General features: G+C 52.6%; 1 protein-coding gene across 1 annotated transcript in view; it reads right to left on the bottom strand.

The window, feature by feature from the left end:
* The window catches only part of PODXL (podocalyxin-like), a 38818-nt gene extending 19774 nt beyond the window's left edge, over window positions 1–19044 (bottom strand). Inside the window, exon 1 of the mRNA XM_008574055.1 lies at window positions 18957–19044. Within this exon, the coding sequence (XP_008572277.1) occupies window positions 18957–19044 (88 nt within the window). The remainder of the gene's footprint in view (window positions 1–18956) is intronic.
* Between the last annotated feature and the right edge of the window lie 6587 nt (window positions 19045–25631).

The raw sequence follows: 25631 nt of genomic DNA, 5'->3' as shown, positions 1-25631 counted from the left end.
GGAAGGGCTGCTCCAGCCATCTGAGGAAGGGCAGGGTCCCCAACCTGCCCTCACCCACCCACTCAGGCTGTGTCAGGTAGACACATGTGCAGCTACAGGTTCTGGTTGTGCTCCAGCCTCCTGTCCATTCCTGGGGCCCTGGCAGCCCTGTGGGCTCTCCTATGAGCCTCACTGCCTCTGGACAGCAGGACAGCACCCCAGGGGGCCACCAGGCCTGGGTCCTCAGCATCACCTCTTCCACAGTGGCCCTGCACTGCCCCCTCAGGGGAGATAATTCCAGGCATTCTTCAAATCTGGAATTGTTCTGTCCTTATCAGCTTGTTTCAGCTGGCCTGCCCAGCACTCACTCCCCAGGGTGGGGCCCTGGCAGGCTGTTTCTCCAGGCAGCAGAGGGTGGCCACTGTCCAACATGGAGACCCCCAGTGGGGGAGGGGGCAGCCCGCACTTGGGTGCATTTCTCCCTGCAGGGGATGGCACCATGGCCAGAGACCTGTAATCAGCCCTGGCTCACACCACACCTTCTTCCCGAGGCTGGCAAATCCTCATTCCTTGCTGTCCCCTACACTTGGGAGTGGGCACAGTGCCTGAGGACATTTGGCTCCAGTCTGCCACATATGCCTGCCTCGTCCCACTCTGTGACTCCTTCACTAACACAGTGCAGGACAGTGGACAAGGGCATGCACTTGTGGGCCCGGCTTCACATCTGCACACCAGTTATGTGGCCAGGCAAGGGTCTCAATACATGAGTCCTAACTCTCTGTTCCTCAGTTTCCCCATCTGTCAAAAGTGGGGAATAGGGTAATAATAGCAACTAACCTGTACCTTTAAGTGCTTAGAGCAGTGTGTACATACAGTAAGTGCTCACGTAATGCTAGCTCTGATTCTATTCCTACTGAGCTATGCCCAAGGGAGGGGGGACAGTCTCCTGCACTCTCCAGCCGTGAGATTTGCCCTACCACCCCTCCGCTGCTCCAGAGCCATGCTGACCCCCTCTCCCTCCACTTCCTCTCGAGACGCTCACCTGCACAGGCCCTGACCCGGGGAGGTGGGCACAGGCTGGCCCACCCCCACTGGGGCTCTTCCCTCCCAGGTTCCCCAGTGAGGTGTAGCCCATTTGGAGAGGGGCAAAGATGACAGTACCAAGACAGCTGTGGTCAAGGAGACCCGACAAATGGCTGAGCCCGAGTCTGCCTGGGCAAGCAAGAGGAAACCGAGGCCCGGGTGGGGCCTGGCTCTGGGAAGTGTTTCCTCACCTCCTCAGAGGAGGGAGGGGCTTTCCTGCTGTCAGCCTGAGCTTCTGCCCTGACAGCGACCCCGGACCCCAGTCCCTCGATAAGAGCTATTTAAGGCCAGCTGGGCTCCAGGCCCAGTGCCTGGTGTTAAGGCCACATGGGGGTGGGGGTTTCAGGAGGGGCGTGCTGGAGCTCAGACGTCACTGGGTGTGCCTTCTCCCTCTGTGTTTCCTGCTCAGGAAAATAAAGCTCAATCACTTCTGCCTCCTTCCCCGACTGTCCCAAAGGGTGTGGACGAAGATGCAAGAGTCTGATAAGTGGAAGAAGGTGGGAGCTCAAACTTATTAGAGGACTCCTGTGCTACCGTCAGCTGAGGCTGGGTGCCGTCATCGGTACCTCCCGTGCCTCTCAGAATAGCATGAGGTGTGTGTCATTCCCCTTACTGTGAAAGTGAGGAACTCTGGAGGGTGGAGACTGAGGAGTTAGTGTTTAATGGGTGCCGAGTTTCAGCTGGGAAGATGAAATGCAGCTGGATGGCGGGGTGATGGCACAGCACCATGAATGTACTTAGTGCCACCGACTGCACACCTAAAAGTGGTTAAAATGGTAAAGTGTATGTTATGTATGTTGGACCACACACAAAAAAAGTGAAAACCCAAGAAGAAAAGCCAACTAACCTGTTCAACCCACAGCAAGTAAGTGTCAGATCAGTTTGGGGCTGCGTGTGTGGGGGAGAAGGATGTTATGACACAGTCATGTGTAACGACAGGGTTGGCAAACATTTTCTGTAAAGGGCCAGAGGAAATATTTCAGGCCTTGCAGGCCACATGGTCTTTGTCTCAACTACTCGACTTTGCATGGAGAGCTGGAAGGCAACCCTAGACAATCTGTAACTGTGGTCCAATAAAACTTTATTTAGGGCCAACCCCATGGCGCACTCGGGAGAGTGCGGCGCTGGGAGCGCAGCGACGCTCCCGCCACGGGTTCGGATCCTATATAGGAATGGCTGGTGCGCTCACTGGGTGAGCGCGTGTGGGCGACACCACATCAAGTGTTGCGATCCCCTTACTGGTCACGAAAAAGACAAAAAAAAAAACTTTATTTACAAATACAGGTGGTCAAGCAGCAGTTTGCTGAACCCTGATGTATAAGATCCCTCCTGGGTCTGGGGCTAGGGCTAGAAACCTGTGTTTTATCCATTTGTGGACTCTGTTCTATGATTTCCCTAAAGAGCCTAATAAGCGCCACTTGGACTAGAAATCAGAGGGGTGAGTGTGGCGTGAGGGGTCCCCAGGGAGGGCCCTCCACTTTGCATGGCTGTTACTGTCATTCACTAGTGGTGCTGCTGCTCAGTGGTCAGGTGCTGAGGCCCTCGTGGGAGGGACCAGGACCACTCCCCTCACATCTCTGGCACCTGCACAGCACCTAGTCCCAGTGTTGGACACCCTCCGGTTCCCACAGAATGGCCAGTGACAGCTGGTATCGGGGCTGGGGGAGACACAGCAGGTCACCTAATGTAGTTTTTCCTTCCTCTTCTTGGAGCTGGCTGCTGCCAGTCCAAAGATCCTCCATCCCTAGGCCGCTCATGGAACAGCCTTCCTGGAGCCTGGTGTTCTGACCCCTGATTATGTGCGGCCCAAAGTTCACAGCAGGTCCTGCTGGGCTCGGTCAGGAGGCCCTAAAATACAACCCCTCCCCTCTTTGTCTTTAAAAACTTTTCAATGAAGAATTACAGATATTCAGAAAACAGCACATATCACAGTGTACCGCGTGATGAATTGTCAGCAATGGGACACACCTGTGTAACCACACCAGCTCGCAATAGTGACTGCACCTCAGAAGCCCATCCCCCCGCCCTGTGTTCCCTCTCCAAACCAAGGGTAGCCACTATTCTGACTTAAAATACCATGGGTTGGTTTTGCCTGTGTTTGAGTTTTACATCAATGGCATCGCACAGTCTTCACTCTCTTAGGTCTGGCTTCATTCACTCGGCATTTCATTTGTGTAATTCGTCCTTCTCGTGGTGCGTAGCTGTAGATTGTCCCTTCTCATTACAGTGGAGTACTCTATTGTGTAAACGTGCCACCATTTATATATCCATCCTACTGCTAATGGGCATTTGGGTGGCTTCCAGTTGAGGGCTATTATGAATAGGGCTGCCATGAACATTGCAGTCCATGCCTTTGGGGTACATATGTCTGCACTTCAAACAGGCCTGTGTGGAGGCTGGACAGGCCCGTTGTGCTCCAGCGGAGCTGGGGAGGGAGTGAGCCAGGACGGCAGGCTCCAGGCCCCCTCTCCAGTGCTCTGCCCTTGCCATGCGGATCCCGCACCCATACAGAACCTCAGGCCATCTTTGCGTGAGCCACCCCACTCAGACCCACTCCCTGGACGGCCAGCTGTCACCCAAATGTAGCTCTTCAGGGATGGGATGGTGTGTGTGAAGGGATGAGCCCTGTGAGGAACCAAGAGGCCAGTGCTAGAGCGCCTCCGCTCCCAGCACCTTCAGTGGGCCTCAGTTTCCACATAGTGCAGAGAGGAGCAATTACCTCTGTCTTCCCATGTAATGACAAGCAGGCCCAGAGTTGGTGACACTGGTCCCCCTTGGAAGTCAGAGGGCTGAACCCCACCCCCGCTGTCACAGGACCCATGAGCTGGGCAGGAGCTTGTGAACACATCCTTGGGATTACTATCACTATTACTACAACTCTGTGGCTGGAGGCAGACAGGGAAGACAGCCTGGAATTCAATCAGTTGTGCTTCTTGCCTCGCCGCCGCCTGGGGCTGAGCCTATGGCTGCTGCCCCCCCTCCCTGTTCCTGTCTCTCCATATGCAGAGGTTTCCTGCTCCCCATCCTGGGCCTGTCGCCTGGCCTTGCTGTCCTCAACAAGAGCCTCTGGAGGTTTTGTATGGCCTGTCCCTTTGTCTAGGGACCAACGGCCTGCCCAGGGAAGGGGCTGGGCTCTTCCTGAGCTGGAAAGAGCGCACTAACCTCCTTAAAACAATACCTTCCCAGGGCCTCCTAATCCCTTTGCCCGCTGCAGACCATGTGAATCCTGAGCTGTCTGACCGGGAGGCGTGCCCAGGAGCAGCCAAGCAGCCAGCCAGTGGGTGGGCGGGGGCAGGGGTGATGCCCGCTGCCTTCACTCTCCTCGCCTGCCAACAAGGTCTCCCAAGCAAAGGTCACGACCGCAGGACAGCAGAGTGCCCTGCACCCTGCCTGTGACAGCAGTCTCAGCAGTCACGTGTACGATGTGTATGCAGCCTCCACAGACAGAGCGAGCTAGGGGAACGGGAGGGCTGGGTTCCCGTGTGAGCGGGGGCCTCCTTGGGCCTTGGTTTCCTTGTCTGTTAAGGAAGGGAGAGATATCTACCTTCGGATAAAATGAACATTTACAAAAAATGTATCAGGTTTGGGGACCCATTAAGATATTTCACATCTACAGAGAATATCCTTATGAGGGGCAGGTCTGGATGGATGGGGAACCAGGCTCAGACAAACTTGCCAACGTCCCACTGTGAGCCAGAGAGACAAAGGTCTGTGCACGTGTGTCCTGCCTACACTTGTGACAGTTCTCAGACCATGGGGCAGAGGTACGGATGTGCTAACTCTCTCTCACATGGTGGAATTTCCTATAAATCCACCTATTAAATACACACCTCCCAAGAGCATTTTACCATTATTACTCTTCAGCCTAAGAGCTAGCATTTACTGAGGCCTTGCCGCATTGGCAGGACACTGAGCTAAGTCCTTTAGACGCGTGATCTCATTGGGGCAGACTGGGAGATAGGAGACGAGCCCAGGGAAGGCCACGCAGCCCGGACCAGGGAGCCCGATGTGAACCCGGGCTGTCTGGGGAGATGGGTGCTCCATTCGCTCCCACGACAGTGCCCTCTGGCATGGGGCTGCATGTGTCTGCACCCTCCTGGGCTGGCTCTTTCCCTCCTCCCAGGAGCACCAGTCACACCACACATCCCTGGGCACACATACTTCCAGAGCCAAAGCCTGCGCACATTTGGCACTAACTCTTCCCTTAGCAGGACGTTCAAAAACAACCTTGGTAAATGTTTTTCTGAGGCAGCACGTTGCCATTCCCACGCCACCTCCCCGCTCCCGCAGCCCTGAAAATAACCAGATGTGTACAGGTTTCTCGGGGCCTCTGAAAACCTCTGCCAGGGACCAGTCTCCACTCCTGGCCTAAAACAAACAAGGGCATGAAGCCAGAGGGAAGTCCTGCATCCACAGCTGTGGGATAGTCACCTCTGAAAGGGGGAGTCACCTCTGGGAACGAGGGAGCAGTGTGAAACGGAGCCTGTGCATTTCCCAGGGAATGACCGGCTTCTGCCCGGTGGAAGCTGAAGGTTAAGGCAGCAAGTGCAGCTTTCCAAATTTCCACACTCTTTGTCATCTGTCCTGGAGAGAGTCCTCCCCTTCCAGGAATAACACCTGCATCCTTCTTGCTGCAGAATAACCCACGGGCAGTCATGCACGTTCCCCAGACTAAACACGTGTGCACTGGCGGGGTGGGGGGGCCGGTGTGCTCAGCTGTCAGGCTCCCCCATTGTTGCCCCACTTACTCTGGAAAACAGGGAAAATAAAACCAAACTATCACCCAGCTCTCCCCTTGGCTCCAATAGGTGGAGGAAAAAGCATGACTACCTCCCTGGCACAGAGCACAAAAAATGTGAATTTCTTTGGTGTTTGAAGACAGTGGAGCTCAGCTTGCTGGTGGGGATTGGGGTGAGGGTGGGAGTGATGAGGGGGCGGGGTGTTGCTTACAAAGAACAAACAAACCAAGTGAATGGATATAACTAAATGAGGACTGGCTCCCTTGTCTCCAGCCAGGGCCATCAGGGAAAGTTAAAGGCCACGCTCCTTTTAAACAAAGCCAAGCCATCTTAGCCCTGTGTTTTGAGACTTAAGAGCTAGTCAAGGAAGCCCTCTTTCCCACGGGCTCTGCCCAGAGAAGGAATCAAGAATCCCAGCACCAACCCCAGTGGGATCCAGGTGTCTAAACAGCAGAAAAATGCATCCCTTAAAAGTCATCAAGGAGGTTTAATGACATAAGAGGGGGGCACAGAGGCGTAATCACAGTCAACACACACACACACACGCACGCACGCAACGATTTCACAGCTCTTTTCCCAAGAAACCGGGAGCAAAATGAAATGTTTCCCTCTGAAGTTTCACAGGTCAGGAAAGAGGTCAGGTTTACTTAGATCACACAAGATTGATACTGAAGTCAGACTAGGGACTACAATAGGAGAGGAGGGAGGGAAGGCGCCACCTCCCACCCCACCTTCCTTCTCTGCTCTTTTCATTGAGTTTCCAGTGTTGCTACCCTGCAAGGTGGCTGCAGAAGCCCAGAGATCCAGGCCAGGCTGATCTGACCACTCCCGTGCTCAGAACACTAAGGTGACTCTAAAGTGGAAAAGGACGACTCAGAACCTCGAGACACAGCTCTGAATAAATCAGCGCCCTCCTCCCACCTTGGATTTCCCATCTGGAAAATGGGTACAATACCAGTTAGAGACAGCTCCGGGAGGGAGGCACAAGCCAGGCCACAGGATTTCAGAGATCCTGGTCCCAGGAGCTGTTGCCTTTCTCGTCTTCTCTACAGCCTGGTCTCTGTTGGGAAAGCGATGACATAATGCCTAGAAATAACCCAGGAAGAGGAGCTGATGCCCACACCGCAGGTGGGGAAGCAGGGGCCAGAGAGAAGCAGTGACCTACAGAGCAGCCAGGGCCAGGCTGTGGCTGAGACCTCAGCGCTCTGTGATTGGTGGCTTGGCTTGGTGTATTCCTGTTCTTTAAAGGCCATGCAGGCATTACTTTCCTCTGCATCCTGGGGTCACAATGTCAGAACTAGAGGGATCCAAGACATAACATGATCCTCCTCCAAAAAGGGAGAGCCAGGTAGGCAGATGGGCAGGGCACGGGCACGAGGTCACGCCTTCACTGGTATCTAGAGTTGTGGTCCAACTCTCCATGTGGGCACTTCTATCCTGTGGGCATACATGCCCATGTATGCCCGGCTGCAGTTCCTGCTGCCCCTCCCAGCCACTGGACAGGGGAAGGGCAGGCATCTGAGCTGTAGTGAGATGAAGAGGAGAGAGGGCCTAGGCCAGCAAGAGGACCCACGGGACAGGTGCACACGCCTTTCCCCGAGTTACCCAGGAGTTTGCGGCATCACCAGCTGTCCCCAGCAGGCAACTCCCCCGTCCAGCCATCCCCAGTAGCTCAGCATCATGGCTGTCCAGCTGGTCTCCTCTCCCCGGACATATCCACACCCATGAATCCAATCCACTACACCAGCAGTTCTGGAGCCAAAATCATTGGGTAAGCCAGGCCTTTCAGACAATGGGAAATACTAAACAGGAAGGCACTGGAGAGCTGCTGGACCAGGACCATTCACAGATGAGGAAACTGAGGCCTGCAGGGAGGACTCCCAGCCCTGCATGGCCGGATGGATCATCTCCTTCCTTTGCAAACCTGTTTTCTTCTTCTCCCTGCTCTTTAGTTTAACACTCAACTCAGATGGACCCTCTTGGTTTCTTCTCCATGCCTGCCACCCCCCCACACACATCAACGCACCCACATAGAAATACCCACAGCTTAATTCACGGGATGTCCAAGGGCAGCTTGAGCTGGCATGTGGACACAATTGTCCTGAAGTGCCCATGGAATTCAGAGACGTGATTCTGCACGAACAGGAGCAGATTTCCAGGTTCTCCCAGGGCCTGGGAGTAAAGCCAGAGAATTTCCTGCCAAAGTACAACCTTCCCAGGATGCTGAGCTCCCACCCTGCCTCTTCCTAGGGGCCCACTGTGCAAGCACCAGCTCCCTAGTGCCCTGGCCCACTGTGGCCACCAAGAGGCTGAAACCAGGATGGCCGCAGGGTGAGAAGCAACTTTGTGTTGTGCTCTGGGGACTCCAAATGTGAGTGGCCTGGGCAGAGACAGGGCTAGTTGGGCAGTGGGCTGACAGCACAGGCCTGAAGCAGGAAGCAGCAGGCCACTCAGCAGCGCCCCCTAGGGCTGGGGTGCAGGGCTGTATCTGCAGGAGAAAGAACACCCCCCGTACCCCCCGCATTGTCCTGCCTGGAAGGGGATGGCTTAGGTGCTAGCTGCAGCTTGGAAAGTACATGCAAGTCAGTGGCTCAACAAACAAGCACACGATCCCCTTCAGCCACTGTTTGGCTCCTGACAGCCTGAGGTTGGATGAGACCCCACACGCTCAGCAATCCCTGTTCTCCAGAGCTGTCGGTGAGCCTCTGTGGCAGTGCTGGCTGACATCCTCTGGAATCCCCTTCTCCAAGCCTCCGGGGCAGGATGACAGGATGACACACTCAGACTGAATTTAAAACAGAAACTGATACCATCAGGTTCAGGAACTCAAAGCAGCAGGGGGCAGAGGCACAACAGGAAAAAAAGAAGCCAGGAGCGAGCACAAAGACTGTCTGCTCCCTTCTGGGCAGAAAGATCCAATGCCAGAAAAACACACATCCACACACATCCACACGCATCCACACGCATCTGTAATTCTTTTAATAGTGCCTCCAACTTCTGTCTGAGAAGCAACACCATTGTTAATGCCCACAAGGGGCCACCAGCCTTGAATGTTTACTTGTTCCCAATGGACTCTGGCACAAGCAGCCTTCATACTGGCCATGACCTCCCATGTGCTTTCCTATAAATCCCTAAGGAAGGAGGGCCCTCTAAGGTTTCACTTTCCTTTCATCAAGGTCTTGCTTGGCAACCCCTAAGACACACACCTGGTGTGTTTTTATAGTGGATGCTTTTTAAGATTGGTCCAGGTCTTTACGAACAATGTCAAGTCTGGGTTTTAGTACTGAAAAATTCTCACATCCCAAGACAACCTGTCAGTCCTGGGCAGCTAAGACACACACCTGGTGTGTTTTTATAGTGGATGCTTTTTAAGATTGGTCCAGGTCTTTATGAACAATGTCAAGTCTGGGTTTTAGTACTGAAAAATTCTCACATCCCAAGACAACCTGTCAGTCCTGGGCAGACTGGGACAGTTGGTCCCTCTACCTTCACATCGGTAATTTAATAGGTGTTTTACTAAAAAGAGGAAAGAGAAAGAGAAAAGGAAATAGCCCCATGGTTAAAGAACATCTGGGGAACGCTGGGTTAAGCAAAGGCAACAAGTAATCCTACTTACGGGCTGTCTTGGAGCGTATTAGTTCACAACAAGTATTGACCTTCCAAGAAGGGGAAGAGAGTGGGAGCAGGCAACATTTCCCAAATGTTTTGGATCATGGTTCCCTTTTATTTATAGGACAATTTTTTATTCATTATCAAACATTCATTGAGAGCATAACTATTAAAATCTTGAGGACCACTAGTGTTCTTTTTGGACACAGTTTGGTGCACAGCTTGCTTTATAAAGTATAAAAGTAAAAACAAAAAACCCATGTATGGTGCTAATCCTGATTTCCCATTTGGGTAAACTGAGGCATGAAGAAATGCCTCCCTTGGGATTTACTGCACAGAAAGCCAAACGCAGATCTGTGAGTTCTTCCACTCTCTCTTCCTATCTCCTCCACATCCCATCTTTATAAGGCAACGTTCCTTTCCCTGGTTCATATCACTTGCTGTGTTGTAACCCCAGGTACCTCCCTTCCTCCCACCCTTTCCCTGAAAAGGAAAACTTGAAGCTGGCTGTAGAAAGACCAACATCACGCTTCACTGCCTGGCTTGATGGTGTCACCAGGAATTTGATGCTAGAGTTGGGGTGGGGTTGGATAATACAAGAAAGGAGGCTATTTAGAGGAAATGGGAGGGAGAGACTCAGATGAATGGCTGGACAGAGGTGTGCAGCAGGGGTGGCCAGAGGAGGTTATTAGGCAATCACAAGGGCATTTATTCAGATAGAAAGAGAGCCTTAGGATGTGAGAGTACATTTAACAATGTGATGGGCACACCCCCTTTGAGGGCTGCCAGGACTGGGGTGCAGGTGGCTTCAGGAAAGCCTGTTTTGATTCAAAGCCCAAAGGTGAAGGGCAGCACCCCCTAGCACTGGGATGAGAAGCACCTGGGTGGGAACCAGGAAAGTGGGGAGCTGGCCCCCTGAGCCCCTTGGCTAAACCCATCCTGGCCACTTGCATCTGGGAGTGTGGTTTGCAACTAACTCCCAGAACTGGGGCCTCCACCCCAAGTACCCCAGCTGTGGAGTGGTGACTACATGAGAAAGGGCCTGGTTCTCAAGGAAGGGCCTCAAAGGAGAAAGGTTGGCCCTGCGAAGTCTAGTGGATGTTCCAGTGTGGGAGGGGGTCGCGGCAGGGTCTGCTTCATCACACCTCAGGCTGGGCTAAGGCTGACGCTAATAAAAGAAATCACACCAAAATGTAGTGACATTTACCATGTGCCAGATATACCGCCTACATGATTACATTTGACTCTCAGTGTTGAGGAAGGCATTGTACCCATTTCACTGCTGGGGAAACAGAGGCCAAGGAACAAGCCTGAGATCGCAAGGCTAGCAAGTGTCAAAGCTGGGACTAAAATCCAAGGCTCTGACTTCAAAGTGCGTGGCATCACGTCAAGAGATTTCAATTTTTCTTCTCTTTGTCAGCAGAACTATTTTCTTAAAATAATTTTTATGTGGAGAACTAGCATACAGAACAGGTTAAAAGCAGAGCTTTGCTAAGTGGGTGGGTGTGAAACCCCCACAAACTGGCCTACTCTGTTTCCCCCTCTGCGTGTGCACCCCAAGCTCTCAGTAGCTCCCAGGCAGCTCCACAGATCACTTGCACCTGCACCAGGTTTGAGAGCCACTGGCCCCAGGCACTACTGTCACAGAAGGGCCACAGACCAAACTCCTATAACCCTGTACTTGGCCCTGCTGTGGTGAAGTGAAGGATGGGGTGCAGAAACACTTCTTCCCCACCCAGAGGCCAGGTGGGGAACCCAGGTCCTCCTTCTACCTGCCCTGGCTGAGGCCCAGCTTATGGGGGTCCCTGGGCACCTCGGTTCACTGGTACAGCCCAAGGCTGAAGGACCTGGGTGGAGAGAGGAGCTTCCTTGTGCATTCAAGGAACTGAGCCCTCAGTACCCAAAGGCTAGAGCCACAAGAACCAAGAACTGTGCTGGGACAGGCTGTGCCAGAGGAGGGAGGCCTGAGGGTAGCTACAGAGAAGCCCACAGTTTTCATGGACATGCTTTGCAGTAGCATTTGAGGTCACCTACCCCCAATATCCACTCTCTGCTGCTGCTTTATAACCAAATCATTGATTTTGGGTTAGACATCTGGATGCCTGAAATAAAAATTAGTCTTCCCTAAGGTACTACTCTTTTCTGCTTCCCTTGCAGCTAGGTGAGACCCACATGACTAAGTTCCGTTCAACAAAATGTAACTGGAAGTGTTGTGTGTGGTTTCTCGGAGGCGTCCTCAAAAGAAGAGCTGCATCATTCTGTTCTTTTTCTGATGATTGGAACCCCAGTAGCCACGCTGAACCACGAGGCCATATGCTAAGGATGGCAAAACCACCATACCAGGTCTCTGAGCTTCTACAATCTGAGAGAAACATAACTTGTCTTGTGTGACCCACTACTTCTTTTTAGTTGCTATAAGCAGCCAAATCTAATTCTAACAAACAGAAGTCCTAATCCTCAACTGAAGCATCATCTGGATGGGACGGCACAGGAGACATGAGGCCCCCACAGCCCTCCTCCTACCAAGAGTCCCTGCTTCCTCCCACACCCATGTGTCTACTCCTCCCAGCTCCTGGGTCAGCCCCACTTGCCCCCTGCCTCCCTTTCTTCTGGAATAAGGATAGGAGCCCTGCAGCTGGAGAGCACAGAACTGGCAGACATGGCTTTGGGTTCTAAACCAGCTCTGCCACTCACTCACTGGTCTACTCCTCCCAGCTCCTGGGTCAGCCCCACTTGCCCCCTGCCTCCCTTTCTTCTGGAATCAGGATAGGAGCCCTGCAGCTGGAGAGCACAGAACTGGCAGACATGGCTTTGGGTTCTAAACCAGCTCTGCCACTCACTCACTGGCTCATTCAGCGAGTATTTATTGAACACCTACTATGCACCAGGTACTATTCTAAGTTTTGTGGCTACAGCCCGTGCCCTCACGGAACTTACAATCTAATGGGGAGAGACACAGAATGCCATGATATACATCAAGTGGTGAGGGCTATGGAAAAAATAAAGCCAAATAAAGGGCCGAGGGTGTAGGGAGGAGGGTGTGTTTTATAGCAGGTGGTCCCAAAAGGCCTCTCTGAGGAGGTGGCATTCAAGCAGAGAGCTGAAGGAAACGAGGGAGTGAGCTATGTGGTTATTTGGGAGAAGAGCTGGCTGTGTGATCCACTCTAAGTCCTTGTGCTTGTGCCTCAGTTTCCCACTCTAAAATGGTCTATGAGATAGAAGCTATCTAAAGGCAACCTCCTGCTACCCAAGCTGGAGAGCTGTGGCTCCATTTGGCATGCTTGGAGTAGGGTAGCACGGCACTCCGACTGGATGGAGACCAACGGCTGTGTCTCTCAGACAGACCTCCTGCTACCCAAGCTGGAGAGCTGTGGCTCCATTTGGCATGCTTGGAGTAGGGTAGCATGGCACTCCGACTGGATGGAGACCAACGGCTGTGTCTCTCAGACAGAGCTCTGGGAATTCCAGGTAAGAAGGGGCTGTGGCTTTGGCCTCATACATAGCTGATGTGTTTGAGAATTACGAAGTGCCCTCCTTCTTGGGCCATGCCTCGTTACTGTCTCTTATGTAGCTGGAAGATTAGAGATCAGACAGCTGTGGGCCTCTGGTGAGCCCATGCATCTTAAGGAGCCTGGCTCCAGGAGGGCCCCCTGCACCCCAACCTGGGGCTGGATGGCAAGCCTCCCTCAGCCACTCCTCAGAATTTTCTTCCCCCTGAGCTGAGGCACGAAGCCTTCCGGCCATGACAATTGGCGGACGAGGTGCCACCCTGCGCCCTGGCCCTAGGGAAGTGCGAGGTGGCTGACCCGAGGGGGATAAGGCTACAAAGGAAGAGAGCGTGGTGGTGCATGTTGGGAAAGAGGTGGGGACGAAGGGAAGATCGGTGGCCTGGAGGCCAACCTAAGGTGGGGTCTGTGCTGGCCGTGGCTATAGTGGTCCAGGGTGGGGCCAGGACTCAGGGACAATACAAGAGCCTGAGATGTGGGAGATGGGGTGGGGGAGACTGCTGAATCTTCAACTGACCACTGCACTGCACGGCCAGTTGTCCCATGAGCATTTTCTAACCACCTATTTTTTCCAGGTGCTGGCCAGATGCTGTGGACACTACAGGGGCTCACAGGCCAATGGGAGACACACACACATACAGCCACAATACATGATGGCCAGTGCTGTGACAGGGTGCTCGAGGAGCCCTCAGAGAGCCTAGCTCTCGAGTGACAAAGTGACTCCAAGCCTCGCAGGTGCTGGCCAGATGCTGTGGACACTACAGGGGCTCACAGGCCAATGGGAGACACACACATACAGCCACAATACATGATGGCCAGTGCTGTGACAGGGTGCTCAAGGAGCCCTCAGAGAGCCTAGCTCTCGAGTGACAAAGTGACTCCAAGCCTCGGTTTACTCTGATGGTGGAGTGGTGGGGAGAGGGATCTGGGAACAGTACAGATTTATGGCCACCATAGAACCCTTTTTAAAAGGGTTCCCAGGAGACAAATTGGCACCAAAAGGGCTGGTTCTGTTATGTGCTAGTATTTAAGACCTCACACACGTGCGCACACCCACCTCCTGGGAAGCTGTCATTGGGAATCAGTAGGAACTTGGGCGAGTGAACCCTCTTCCTTGGTCTGTATTCCCACATCTGAAAAATGAGCGGGTTGTAGTGGATAATTTCCAGAAGGCTCCCCAGCTCTAGAATTCTGTGTCCTATGATTTTCTGGGCTATTTAGAAGTGGTGTGACAATTACCCTTTGCCAAGTGAATGCCATTTGAATAGCCACGGGCTGTCTGCTTGGAGGAATCGTATGGTAAATGCTATTGCAAAGATGAAGAGGTTCCTTGTACTGTGTCTTTTGTGTAGATTTTCTTGAAGGCTTTTCTTAAAGAGAATACCTACAGTTCTTTGGCTTATGTGGCCTGAAGAATCTCAACACCAGATTAGCTACCTCACTCCATCTTCTAACAGCCTCACAAAGTGGACAGGACACACGACAAAAAGAGACCTGTCCAACTTTATACCCATGTTTCTGGGCACAGGATGGGACAGGAAACCCCACCAGCTGAGCTCCCTGCCCTGCCTCGTACCCCTGGGCAGAGACAAGAAATGAGCCCAAGCTGAGGAAAGAGCTCTGGCCTCTGAGGCCTGGTGAAGTGTCCGGCGGGCTCAGGACCAGGCTGGCGGGCAGGGGCAGGCACAGCAATGTCATTCTCTTTCCCCAGTTATGTCAGAGGGGCTTCCATTTTGGCTAGGTCAGAAGCTTACCATCAGCAGACCCAAAGAGGGCCCTGCAGCCTCGGCGTTGAGCGATGTGAAGAGGCAGCCCCTTCCCAGGGTAGGGGACATCTGAATTCCCTCGCAGGAAGTCCAATGAGCTGTACACAGGGTTCTTCCCACTTCTCTCAGGAGTGGAGGGATTCCAACTAAGTGCTAAGCTGTCCCTGAACAGCTGCCACCAGCCTGGGATCCCAAGCCTGGAAGCCCCAACCCTCAGAATTGCTCCTGCCAGCTCTGGCTGCTGGAGAAAGAGCCCCCGAGCCAGACATCACTCTGAGGACACAAGCTGGCCTGGGGGCTCCCCTGGCAGAGAGCCCGAAGCCAGGGGCTGGGGCCATTTCCCTTCAGCTCAACAGTCTGGATAGAGTGTCCCCAGTGCTGGGCTGGGTCCTGGAGGTAGAGATGAGCATGGTGCAGTCCCCACCCTTGAGGGGCTCATCGCCCGGTGGGGGCAACACACACACAGACCCTGGAGCACAACTTGGCTCCATCTAGGAAAGCAGGGAAAGCTTCTCAACAGAGGTGACGCCTGAGGATGGACAGGGGTTGGTGCTCCAGCCCTCCCCGTCCAGGGGAATTCTAGCCATGTGGAGTCAGTCCCCTTCCCCTCTCGGCTCCCAAAGGGCAGCGGTATCAGAACCGCGGCCCCTCCGCTCCCTTCACGCACAGCTTCCCGAGGAAAACGCTTCTCCAGCAGCCTCCACGCCGTCTGCCTCTCCCTGACTGAGTGCCCTGCCTCCTCCAGGCCCACGGCGACCCCCTGAGGACCCACCCAGGCATGCCAAGCTCCCCTTCCTGGGTGACCACACTGCCATCTGGTGCCTTTGTGTCCTTCAGACAGATACTCCCCTCCTCTCTCTCAGGCCTGGCTTATGCAAGTCTGCTCCTCCTGCCTCAGAGTCCTGCCCCGAGCAGTGCCATGCCAGGAACACCCCAGTCCCCTGACCCCATCCCATGGAACTTTCTCTCCAGCTCTGAGGGTTCTTGTTCCCAAAGCCTTCCTGCAGTTCCCTGACCCCAATTCAAGATCCCCCATCATGGACATTGCGGTCCCTAATCTGTGTCTCCCCCTACACCCTACAACTCATTCAGCCTCCGCCACCCCACACTGACCCTTTCATTTTAAAACCCCCATATGAAAACCCCACCTGCTTCAGGAACTTTCCCAGACCACCCCTTCCAAATCTTACCACTCTTTTACATATGCCTCCCTCTCCCCCACCCAGTGGCACTTGGGCTTCAGTTTTTATTACTGTGACTGACACTCACAAACATTAGCAGAATCCCGATGCTTGGGCTGCCTTAACCCACTCAGGGGCTTTATCAATCATCATAGCTACTACTTCTTCAGCTCTGACCATGAGGTGGGCCCAATGCCAAGCCCATGACATATGTTTTTGGTTTTTTGGTGGTCGTTTTTCGCTAGTAATTTAAATTTTATTTCATTTAACTTAATTGCATTTCCACTGCTGCAGGCAGCCTGACAAGAAAGGGCTACATAACATTCTTTCTCTGAAATGTAGTGTCTCCATGCCATGTTCTCTCTCATCTTCAGGGTAGGCTGCAAGGTAGGGCTGTTATCACTTTATAGATGAGGAAATTGAGGCTCAAAGAGGTTCTCTGTCTTGTCCATGGTCACACAGATCCGACCCAGCATCTGAGTTTTCCACCACACCAAGCTGCCTTTCTTTTGCCCAGAATTCACCCTTTGAATGACTATCAGATCAACAGCACTAAATCAGCCTGTCCTTTTGGCAGCTGAGGGAACATGGAACCCCAGAAATCTTACAACAGTGGAACTAGAGGTCCCTACCACTCTTACTCTATCTCACAGATAGGGACACTGAGGCTCAGAGGTACGACTTGCCATGTTAGTTCAGCCAAGCGGATATCAAACCAAAAAGCACTAAAAAGGAGTCTATGTATTGTCAGCCCCTAGGTTTAATGCTCATTAGGTTACAGGCTGCACGAACCACCCTTATTAGAAGGTATTAGAAGGTAAGCATCTCCAAGGGGACCTGTCTGGGGATAATCCCTTCGTTACAGACACTCACACTATAAACCTATGTTGCTTTGAATCAAATCGCAAAACTCCAGCAGTTTGGACAGATATTTCAGGCAGCTACAGCTTTGGAAGGGCAGATGGAGCTGGCTTTACCGAGTCCCTAGAATACGGAGTAAAATAAAATTCATCACAGCTGCTAAACACCAGCCCTGCACCCCTCAGCCTCTTCTGGCCTCAATGTATGATCAGCAGCAGCAGCAGCAGCAGCAGCAGCAGCAGCAGCAGCAGCAGCAGCAGCAGCAGCAGCAGCAGCAGCAGCAGCAGCAGCAGCAGCAGCAGCAGCAGCAGCAGCAGCAGCAGCAGCAGCAGCAGCAGCAGCAGCAGCAGCAGCAGCAGCAGCAGCAGCAGCAGCAGCAGCAGCAGCAGCAGCAGCAGCAGCAGCAGCAGCAGCAGCAGCAGCAGCAGCAGCAGCAGCAGCAGCAGCAGCAGCAGCAGCAGCAGCAGCAGCAGCAGCAGCAGCAGCAGCAGCAGCAGCAGCAGCAGCAGCGCGGCGGCGGCAGTAGCAGCAGCAGCAGCAGCAGCAGCAGCAGCAGCAGCAGCAGCAGCAGCAGCAGCAGCAGCATCCCCCCCTTGCTACTTTACATTTTTCAAAGCACTTCCCTGTATTACTGCATGTTGTAATAGAATTTTAGGGATTGGTCATTTGGGGCTCAGAAAGGCCATGTGACTTGCTGGTTGAGGCTGGAGCTGGGTTATGGTCATTTTTGTTCAGCACGTATTAAGCTCCCACAATGTGCCAGGAAAGACAGTTCCAGCTTTGCCACCAGCAGTGGGCTGGGGTTGGAGGTTTCCCCACCGGTGCTCCCCTTAGGGGGTCTTTTCCCATAGTCCCTACCTCAAAGAAAGGGTGGCTCAGCCTCTTGAAGCTCAGAAGCACTAGGAACCTCTCTTTCCCAACACAGCCCTGCTCGGGCGGGGCTCAGAGTCCCCCCGAGAAAAGGCTGCCTGTGAAGAAGACCCACCGTGAAGTCGGGCTGCCTCAAGAGCAGGGCTGAGGAGGGCCACCCACTCCAGCATCTTCTCATGCCTGCAGTCTGTGCAAACCTGCAGGCACTGCCATCCTCCAAGGTGTTCCCACCTTTCCCCACACTGTGCCCCCTCTTCCAGGGGCACACACGCTTCCCCACTGACAGAGTCCTTCGTTTCAGGCCAGGCTGCTGGAGCCTGGGCTGCCCACTGGAGAATGCCCAAGCTTGCAAGATCTGAGCGCTGGCCACCCCTCACCACCCAAGGTTCCCATGGTGCACAGGAAAGACTGTACTGCCATCTCACCTTCTCCTCTTCAAGAGTCTAGTCCCAAACCGCCAGCACCTGCCAGCAGCAGAGTCCTTTTCCTGTCTGGGCTGCCACCGCAGTCCTCCTGGCCCTAGGTAGGAGCACCATCTTTGCTCTTTCTCCCTGCAGGCACGTGCTCAGGTAGGCAAGAGAGAATAAGAAATAAGGTTCTCTCCTGGGGCTGAGTCTCCAGCTGTTCCTAGGGACTTTGGGACACCTGCTCTGGTTGGGTTTGCAACTACTGCCAGTCCCCCAAAGAGAGAAAGTAACATTCCACCTTTGGAAGGAACATGGTGGAGTGTTTCTAAGGTGCAGCTCTCTTTTTAATGAGAAACAGGTGCAGTTTCTAAGATGTTTCGAAGATGCAGCCAAATCCTGTTTCATGTGAGAGAAGTTCCTGTTCGTACAAAGGCGGGGGTGGGGGTGGGGGGTGTCTCACCATGCCGGCAATGCACTGAGAAAGGATCTGTTCCTTTGTCGACACGGAGGCAGGTACCCCACTCAGCCTCGTGACTCTGGGACTGTGGCAGGTCCACTTACTCCCCTCTAATTGCCCCAGTACGGGCTCAAGTGGGTTGAACCTGCACAATGATTGGAAAAACCTCTCTGCGAACTGGTGAGCACATCGCCCGCGTGGGTTGTTACTGGAGGCTTGTCACCTGCTTCAGGGACTTTCTCGTGAGCTCTCAGCCTCCGCTTTGCCTGGAATTAACGACTACACAATACTGTCCCTCATCCTCTCCAAGACGCAAAAAAAAAGGTGTCATCAGACCCTGGGGGACGCGCGGAAGCATGGAGCCTGGCGGCGCCCTAAGTTTCTTCTTTCTCCGCCAGCCCGTTCCGCGCCGATGCGCCCCGGTTTGCCCCGGCGCAATCCACCGCCCGCGCCACCCGAGTGGAGACCCGGGACTAAAACCCGCTCAGAGCCCGGCACCTGCGGGCCTCTCGCGCTTGAATGGTACAAGGTCATGGCTCCGCGTGTGGCCCCGGCGGTAGAGAGGCTGCTCCGGCTCGAACCACATGGCACGGCGGACTTCCCAGCAAACCAGCCTAGCCGGGGGCGCGCGGGCACGGGGAGGGTCCCGGCGGAGTCCGGGTCGGCCACTCACCATACTGCAAGGGCGGCGACGACGACGACGGCGGCGACAGCAGCAGCAGCAGCGCCGAGAGAGCCAGTGGGGAGCGCATAGTGTCCTCGCCTTGGGGTCTGGAGCAGGTGTCTGCGGGGCTGGCGGAGGGTCCTTGCGTCAAGGCGGCAGGAGCGTAGGCGCCGCTGGGGGAGGCCTGGCGGTGGCCCGGGGCTCCCGAGTCGGCCCCGGAGCCGCCGGGGCTGAGAGCGTGTGGGCGCCGGCCCCGCGCACAGGTGTCGCCTGCAGGGCTTCTTGGGGGATCCGGCGGGATGCCCCACACCCCCGAGGCCCGAGGACGCGCCAATCGCAAGCGAGGCGGACCCCAACCTTGCGCGTTCGCTAATGACCTTCGCAGGCCTCCCCGGCCACAGCGCGTCCTGCAGCAGCGCCCGAGAAGCACGTCTCCCACCTGGCAGGTGCAACCCGCGCGACTTCCGAGCACGTCTGGGACGCGCTGGGCCACCAGGACCCATTGGTTGCTTAACCTTTCCAAGCCTAGGCTCGTCACTGTGAGATGGAGATGCTGGGTAAAATAAAGACAAAATATGCATGGATCGATATGTGCCAGTCTGTGTTCTAAGTGCTTTACACATATTAATCCATTTGCTCTTCGCGACAGTCGTATTCTAAGCCTCGTTTTGCAGACAGGTAAATTGAGTCAAAAAGGGGCTAAGAAACTTGGTCAAGATCACATAACAGGTAAGTGGGAGACCTGCCTCTGAGAGTAGACAAATACTTTGCACAGTGCCTGCCGTGTAGTAACTGTTCAATAAGTATTAGTTATTCATGATCTTGCTCTATGAAGAACAGCAAAAAGATTTAGGGCTTTGGACTCAAAACGTAGCTGTGCCGTGCTAGTCTACTAGCTGTAAATACCTGGGCGAGTTCTCTGTGCCTCAGTTCCATTCATCTGTAAAACAGGGATCACACGACCTGCCTCCGAGGTTGCTGGCAGTTTGAGTATGGTAATACAGGAAGAGCACTTAGCCCAGGGCCAGGACCACATAAAGGAGGAGAGAAATTTGCAGCTTGGAGCTGGGGGGTGGGAGTTGGAGAATTCCATGAACTGTTTACCTGGTGAAAGAACAAAGAAGCCACCACCATCCCCCCCCCACCTTTTTTTTTTTTTTTTTGCATAAGCTTCTTGGGGATGCACACCCTGGAGCCCCTGCAGAGGAGGGACTTCAGCGGCGCCGGATGCTGACCTGGACAGGGAGGGGTGACTAACCCTGGTTGGGGGAAGGGGTGGCGTGGATCTGGCTCACGTGACTTCTGGGTTGCTAATCTGGAGTCTTTCTGCCAGATGGAGCTGGGGACTCCATGCAGGTCCCGGAGAGCTTGGCCTCCGTGAGCCCCTCAAGCCGGCTGCACACATACGCTGCCTGCAGGGCACAGCGTCCGTGGAGTCGCGAAGGAAGCGCTGGAGCCCTGGCTGAGGTTCCGCGGCAGCCGGCCTCGAGCTTGGGAAAGGCTGACGGAGCAGTTTTCCTCGGGAAGTTTCTGCAGGATCGTTCTGGCCCCCTTTTCCACGCCGCGTACGGGAAAACAGAGGGTGTTCCGTATGAATACTCTGGGAAGTGTGTGTGACTGGCTTTGATGTTTTTTTTAGTACTGTTCTCCTGACATCCATGTCAACAAAAGGCTTGTTTCTCTTCTAAAACCAAGCAATACGCTTAGAAAACTGGGATTTTAAAAATGTGTGTTGTATGTTCTCTGATTTAAACAGTGTTTCTGCACTCAATGAATCAATTTCTTTGAAAACTTAATCATGTTAACTTTGTAAACGGAGAGCGTATATTTCAAAGCTTGGGGAATTTTAAATTCACAGGATTTGAGTTTGGTCCCAGATCATGCAAAATTAAAACGGGAGCAGACACCTGGGCTTAGGAAATGGGCTACTCTGTATGTGAAGACACTACGAGGTCAGAATTGTGCTGGAACCTCCTCAGTGTCCAACAGCGCGTGCGCTCTCCTGCCCCCCGCCCCATGCACAAAGGTGCTTTACGGAATGAGGCTCGGCTAGGCTTAGAGGCTCCCCGAGGTCAGTGAGCAGAGCTTTCCCCAGGTAACTGGCATGTGCCTTGGCCCTGCGTGGGTACTTCAAAACATTTGTGGAAAAATAGAGTTAAAAGACAATATGAATCTTTCCGTGAACTTTTTGAAGTACCCTTGTATTTGGCATCATGCTCCAAGTAGTGAGTTCATTGGCTCAGAACACCTGAGCTTATAGTCGAAACTCAAAACACTTTATAGATGCTATTTCACTATCCTTCTGGGATTTATTACATTTTGGTTGTTTATATACATACATTAGCTCCTCTAGTAGACTTTATTTATTATTTTTTTCATTAAATTTTTATTTTGTCAATATACAATGTATATGATTATTATGGCCCATCACCGACACCTCCCTCCCTCCTCCTCTCTCCTCTAGTAGACTTTAAACATCTTAACATAGGGCCTTATACATCTTTTATTTCCTCAGACCACTCAAAACAGCAGTTCACCTCATATATATAAAGAGAGGGAGATACAGATCTAGATCTAGATATATAGATATAGACACGTAATGCAAGCATGAATCCCAACTGGGAAATATCACACAGGAACCTGTAATTTTTCCCACGGATCCTGTCAGTCAATGTTAGGGCTCATGATTCTCAGCCCCCTGGGCAATGTGGTGATATTGCTGACCACATCCTTAAGTATAGGCTTGGTAAGTCCTCTTGATCCTCATCCTAAGAAACTTTCATCCCCAGTCATAATGTCATCTAGGGATGGGACAGAGCCTCCCTGCACACCTCACAATAAAAGGTGAGTACGTGCATTTGTCCATTCTGAGGCCACAGCACCTGCTCATAAGGAGCCAGGGATGCTCTTACCTGGAGTTCTACCCACTGATCTCTGAGTTCCTTGAGGGCCAGAGCAGTGTTTCATCCATCTTGGAATCCAGAGTCCAGTACAGTGGTGCTGACCCCAAGAAGGTGCTCAATACACAAAGGCTGAGTAGATGAAGTGGTTAGATTTTATCTCCAAGGTTGGGCTTCATCTATGAATAACAGGTGGGGTATAAGTTGGGCACCTCACCCCAAGGTCATGCCCTTATGTATTATTATAACATCTGCTCTAACAGCGAGAGTGTGCCAGGTTCTGTGCACCACACGCAAACATGGAGATCGGCCTCCACCCTAGGGGGGGAGAAGCAACATCTGTCTACAAACAGGGCGAAGGTGTGGGAGGGGCTGAAACAAATGGCGTGGGCAGGCACGTGGGAAGAAGACAGCAGCTCAGCCTCGCCTGGGGAGGTCAAGGGAGGCTCCTGGAGGAGGTAACTAGGCCTTGGAGGAGGCATAGGACTTCACCAGGGTGAGAGAGAAAGGTAAGGCATTTGAGGCAGGTGGAGCAACACGTGAAAGTGAAGAGGGGAGCTGAGATCTGAGGGTATTTTGTCCTAAGCAGAGCTCATGGTTTGTGGGGGGTGATGGGAGATGAGGCTGGAGAGGTGAACAAACGCAAGATCTTTAGACAATGGAGAATCCCTGAAGGGTTATAAGCTGGAAGGGACAAGACCAATTTTCTGTGTGACTAGATCATTCCAGCTACATTGGACTTAGGGATGGGTGGGCGGATGTGAAGCTAGAGGTGAGTACATCGTTTTGGGAGGCTAGTGCAGCTGTCCTTGAAGGGTCTGAACTCAGACAGTGGTAGAGGGGAAGAAGTGGAGGGGCCTGATACAAGAGGTATTTGGGGGCAGAATTGACAGGACTTAGCAAGCCCTTGGATGTGGATGTGGTGAGTGGTGTGCTGTGCTGAGGGCATAAAGATGTGGCAAGAGTCTAGATTTCACACTTGGGCTACTGGGTGGATTACCTGAGTGCCATGATTGAGTGGGAGAGTGAAAGACACTAACTGCGATGAAGAATATAGGAAGAGAAGCAAATGTGGGAGAAAAAAATGATGAGTCCAATTCCCAACACGTTGACTCTGAAGACCTATGGCCATGCCTAGAAGTTTTATCCAAGACCAGACTCAGGGTTGCGGCTAGAAGTTCTATCTGTGACACTGAAGCTCGGAACTGAGGCCAAGACTGGAAATAGAAACTCAAGAGCCATCAACGAGCAGGTGGGGTTATAGTCATGACTGTAGATGATTAGCCAGGAATATTCTTAGTGGAGAAGAGAAGAGGCTGAAGGCAGAGCCCTGCAAAAGGCCGGCATTTATGGAATGGGCTGGGGAAGGGGAGATGGAGAATGAATTGCTGAATAGGAGGTGAACCAAGGGAGAAGAGTGTCATGGAAACGGTGAGAGAATGTTTCAATAAGAAGGAGGTGGCCATGAAGTGTCACCTGCTGCAAGGACTGAAATCTACTGAGTCTGGCAATGAAAGTGGCCTTGGGGATCTTACGCAGATGATTTTAGTGAGTGCAATAACTTGGGGGAGGGAATGGAGATGAGGAAATGGAGGCAGTGAGTGTGGGTGTGAAGGGAAGGAGGGAGAGAGTGGGGTCAGCGGAAAGGTGGGTGCGTTGGTTTAAAATTGGAGATGTGTACATGACTGAGGGCTGGGAGGAGGAAGCCAAGTGAAAGGGAGATGTGATGAGAGATGGGAGGGAAGCAGAGCTACAGGGACTAGTCTCAGGCCAAAGGAACTTCATTGATATAAAGCATGGGATGGAGATGCTGCCCATTATCAGGTGGGGAATGGCCTTGGAGTGAGTAGCCTAGAATTTAATCCTTGCTAGGTGATTTAGTAGCTATGTGACCTTGACTTTTTACTTAACTTCTATGAGGCACAGTCTCCTCCTCTATAAAACAAATTATAGAATCAATCTTGCAGAATCCCTGTGAGAATTTGTGGGAGTGCATGATGTTAGATGGTGCTCATTAAGAGGCAGGTAATAGTCTTGTGTCAGTGGAACTGCTCCAAAGCCCAATTTGCTCCTAGTGCTTTCACTCCTGTGAGGAGCCTGCCCCTCAGCAGACGTTCTCCCTCTCAGAAGCCCTGTGCCCTGGGTGGGAAGAGCAGGTCATGCCCCAGTGTGGCAGGAGGATAGGGGTTTCCACAGTGGCTGCATCTATTGTGGTCTGGGGCTGCAGGTTGCAAAATCACATTGCCCCTCCTGCTTAGATGCCATGGAGCTGCTTGTTTGTGGGCCCTCAAAATAAGGCCAAGCACTTATCCGTGTTCTTTGGAATTTACAAACAGCCCAGATTCAGAAACAGCTCAAGGCTCAGTGGATGTTAGAGATCCCTTGGCCCAGAAGCCTCATCATACAGGAAGAAGCTGAGGCCTGGAGAGTTGAGGTGATGTCCTGACACCCACAGTTTGCAAACAGCATAGGTTCCATCACTGGTCTAGAACTCCAGCTGCTGTTCTAACAACCCATCACCTCTTGGACAAGATTACCCTTACTCATGTGTCTGTGTCCCATGGCTGTTGTTCTCACAGCTGAAAAAGCCACAGGACCCCTGGCAGGAGCAAAAGATGTGCTGTGGAGATGGAACTGGGGGAGGACGTTATGAATCGATTCCTAATAAGTTGAAATAAAAGAATGTTGCTTTGCCTCCCATGGATTTGTCACTCCTTTTCCCCTGGGTGACAGATCCTCCAAAGATTGCTCAAAACCCATCTTTTCTGAGCAGTGAGAAGCCTGAAAAAGGGGTTAATCTCCCAGAACCCTCAAGAGAGAGGCATTCCTTCCATTTGGGAAATTAACCACGAATTCGGGTTCTCTTCCTGCATTTATTCTCCAGACCAGAAAGTTTCAGGAAGAGAACATGGGTGGGGTTTTTGCTAAGTACAGTTTAACAAGTTTAACAATAGAAGCTGGTAACATTCAGTAAGACAAGCAAGGTGACATTCCATAATGCAATTTTCAAGAAGTTAAGTTGATCCACCAACAAAAGTTTGATCTTAGCAAACATTCTCTTCTTACAGCAATTTTCCTGTATCTTTACATATCAATCAGTAACTGTCTGTCTTTGAGCCAGTAATTTTGCTGTGTTACAATTCTTTATCTTACGACAGAGACTATATCCTGGGGAAAATTTCCTGTCCTTTGCAAGGTTAACATTTGAAACTGCAAGGCTTTGGAAAACCAGGCCCTGTGAAATACATTTGCTTTATGTATACTCCACAAAAGAAGCCCAAGGCATCAGCTTCAGCTCAGTCGTCCTTATACCCCCATCCTACTTTCCAGTCTCACTTAGCCCCTGACCATCCCTCCCATCCCTCCACCTGGTACAATAAATACAGCATGCAATTGGCTTCTTCGACCCTGGAGATTGACCAGGGCCAGAGTCTGCTCTGGGGTGTACTCCGTGGAGTTTTGCCTGTATTCTGGGCATGGTGCCAAACTCTTTACTTTCCTAACATGATGTGATCCTCGTGCAGTCTGGAAAGGTAAAATATTACTGTCATCCCATCTCAGACATGAGGAAATGCAAACATTATTTCCCTACCATCTACCTGCAGGTAG

Source organism: Galeopterus variegatus, unplaced genomic scaffold, assembly GCF_000696425.1.
Source record: "Galeopterus variegatus unplaced genomic scaffold, G_variegatus-3.0.2 Scaffold992, whole genome shotgun sequence".
Taxonomy (NCBI): domain Eukaryota; kingdom Metazoa; phylum Chordata; class Mammalia; order Dermoptera; family Cynocephalidae; genus Galeopterus; species Galeopterus variegatus.
The sequence above is the reverse complement of the archived record's forward strand: the minus strand, read 5'-3'. Positions and strand labels throughout refer to the sequence as shown.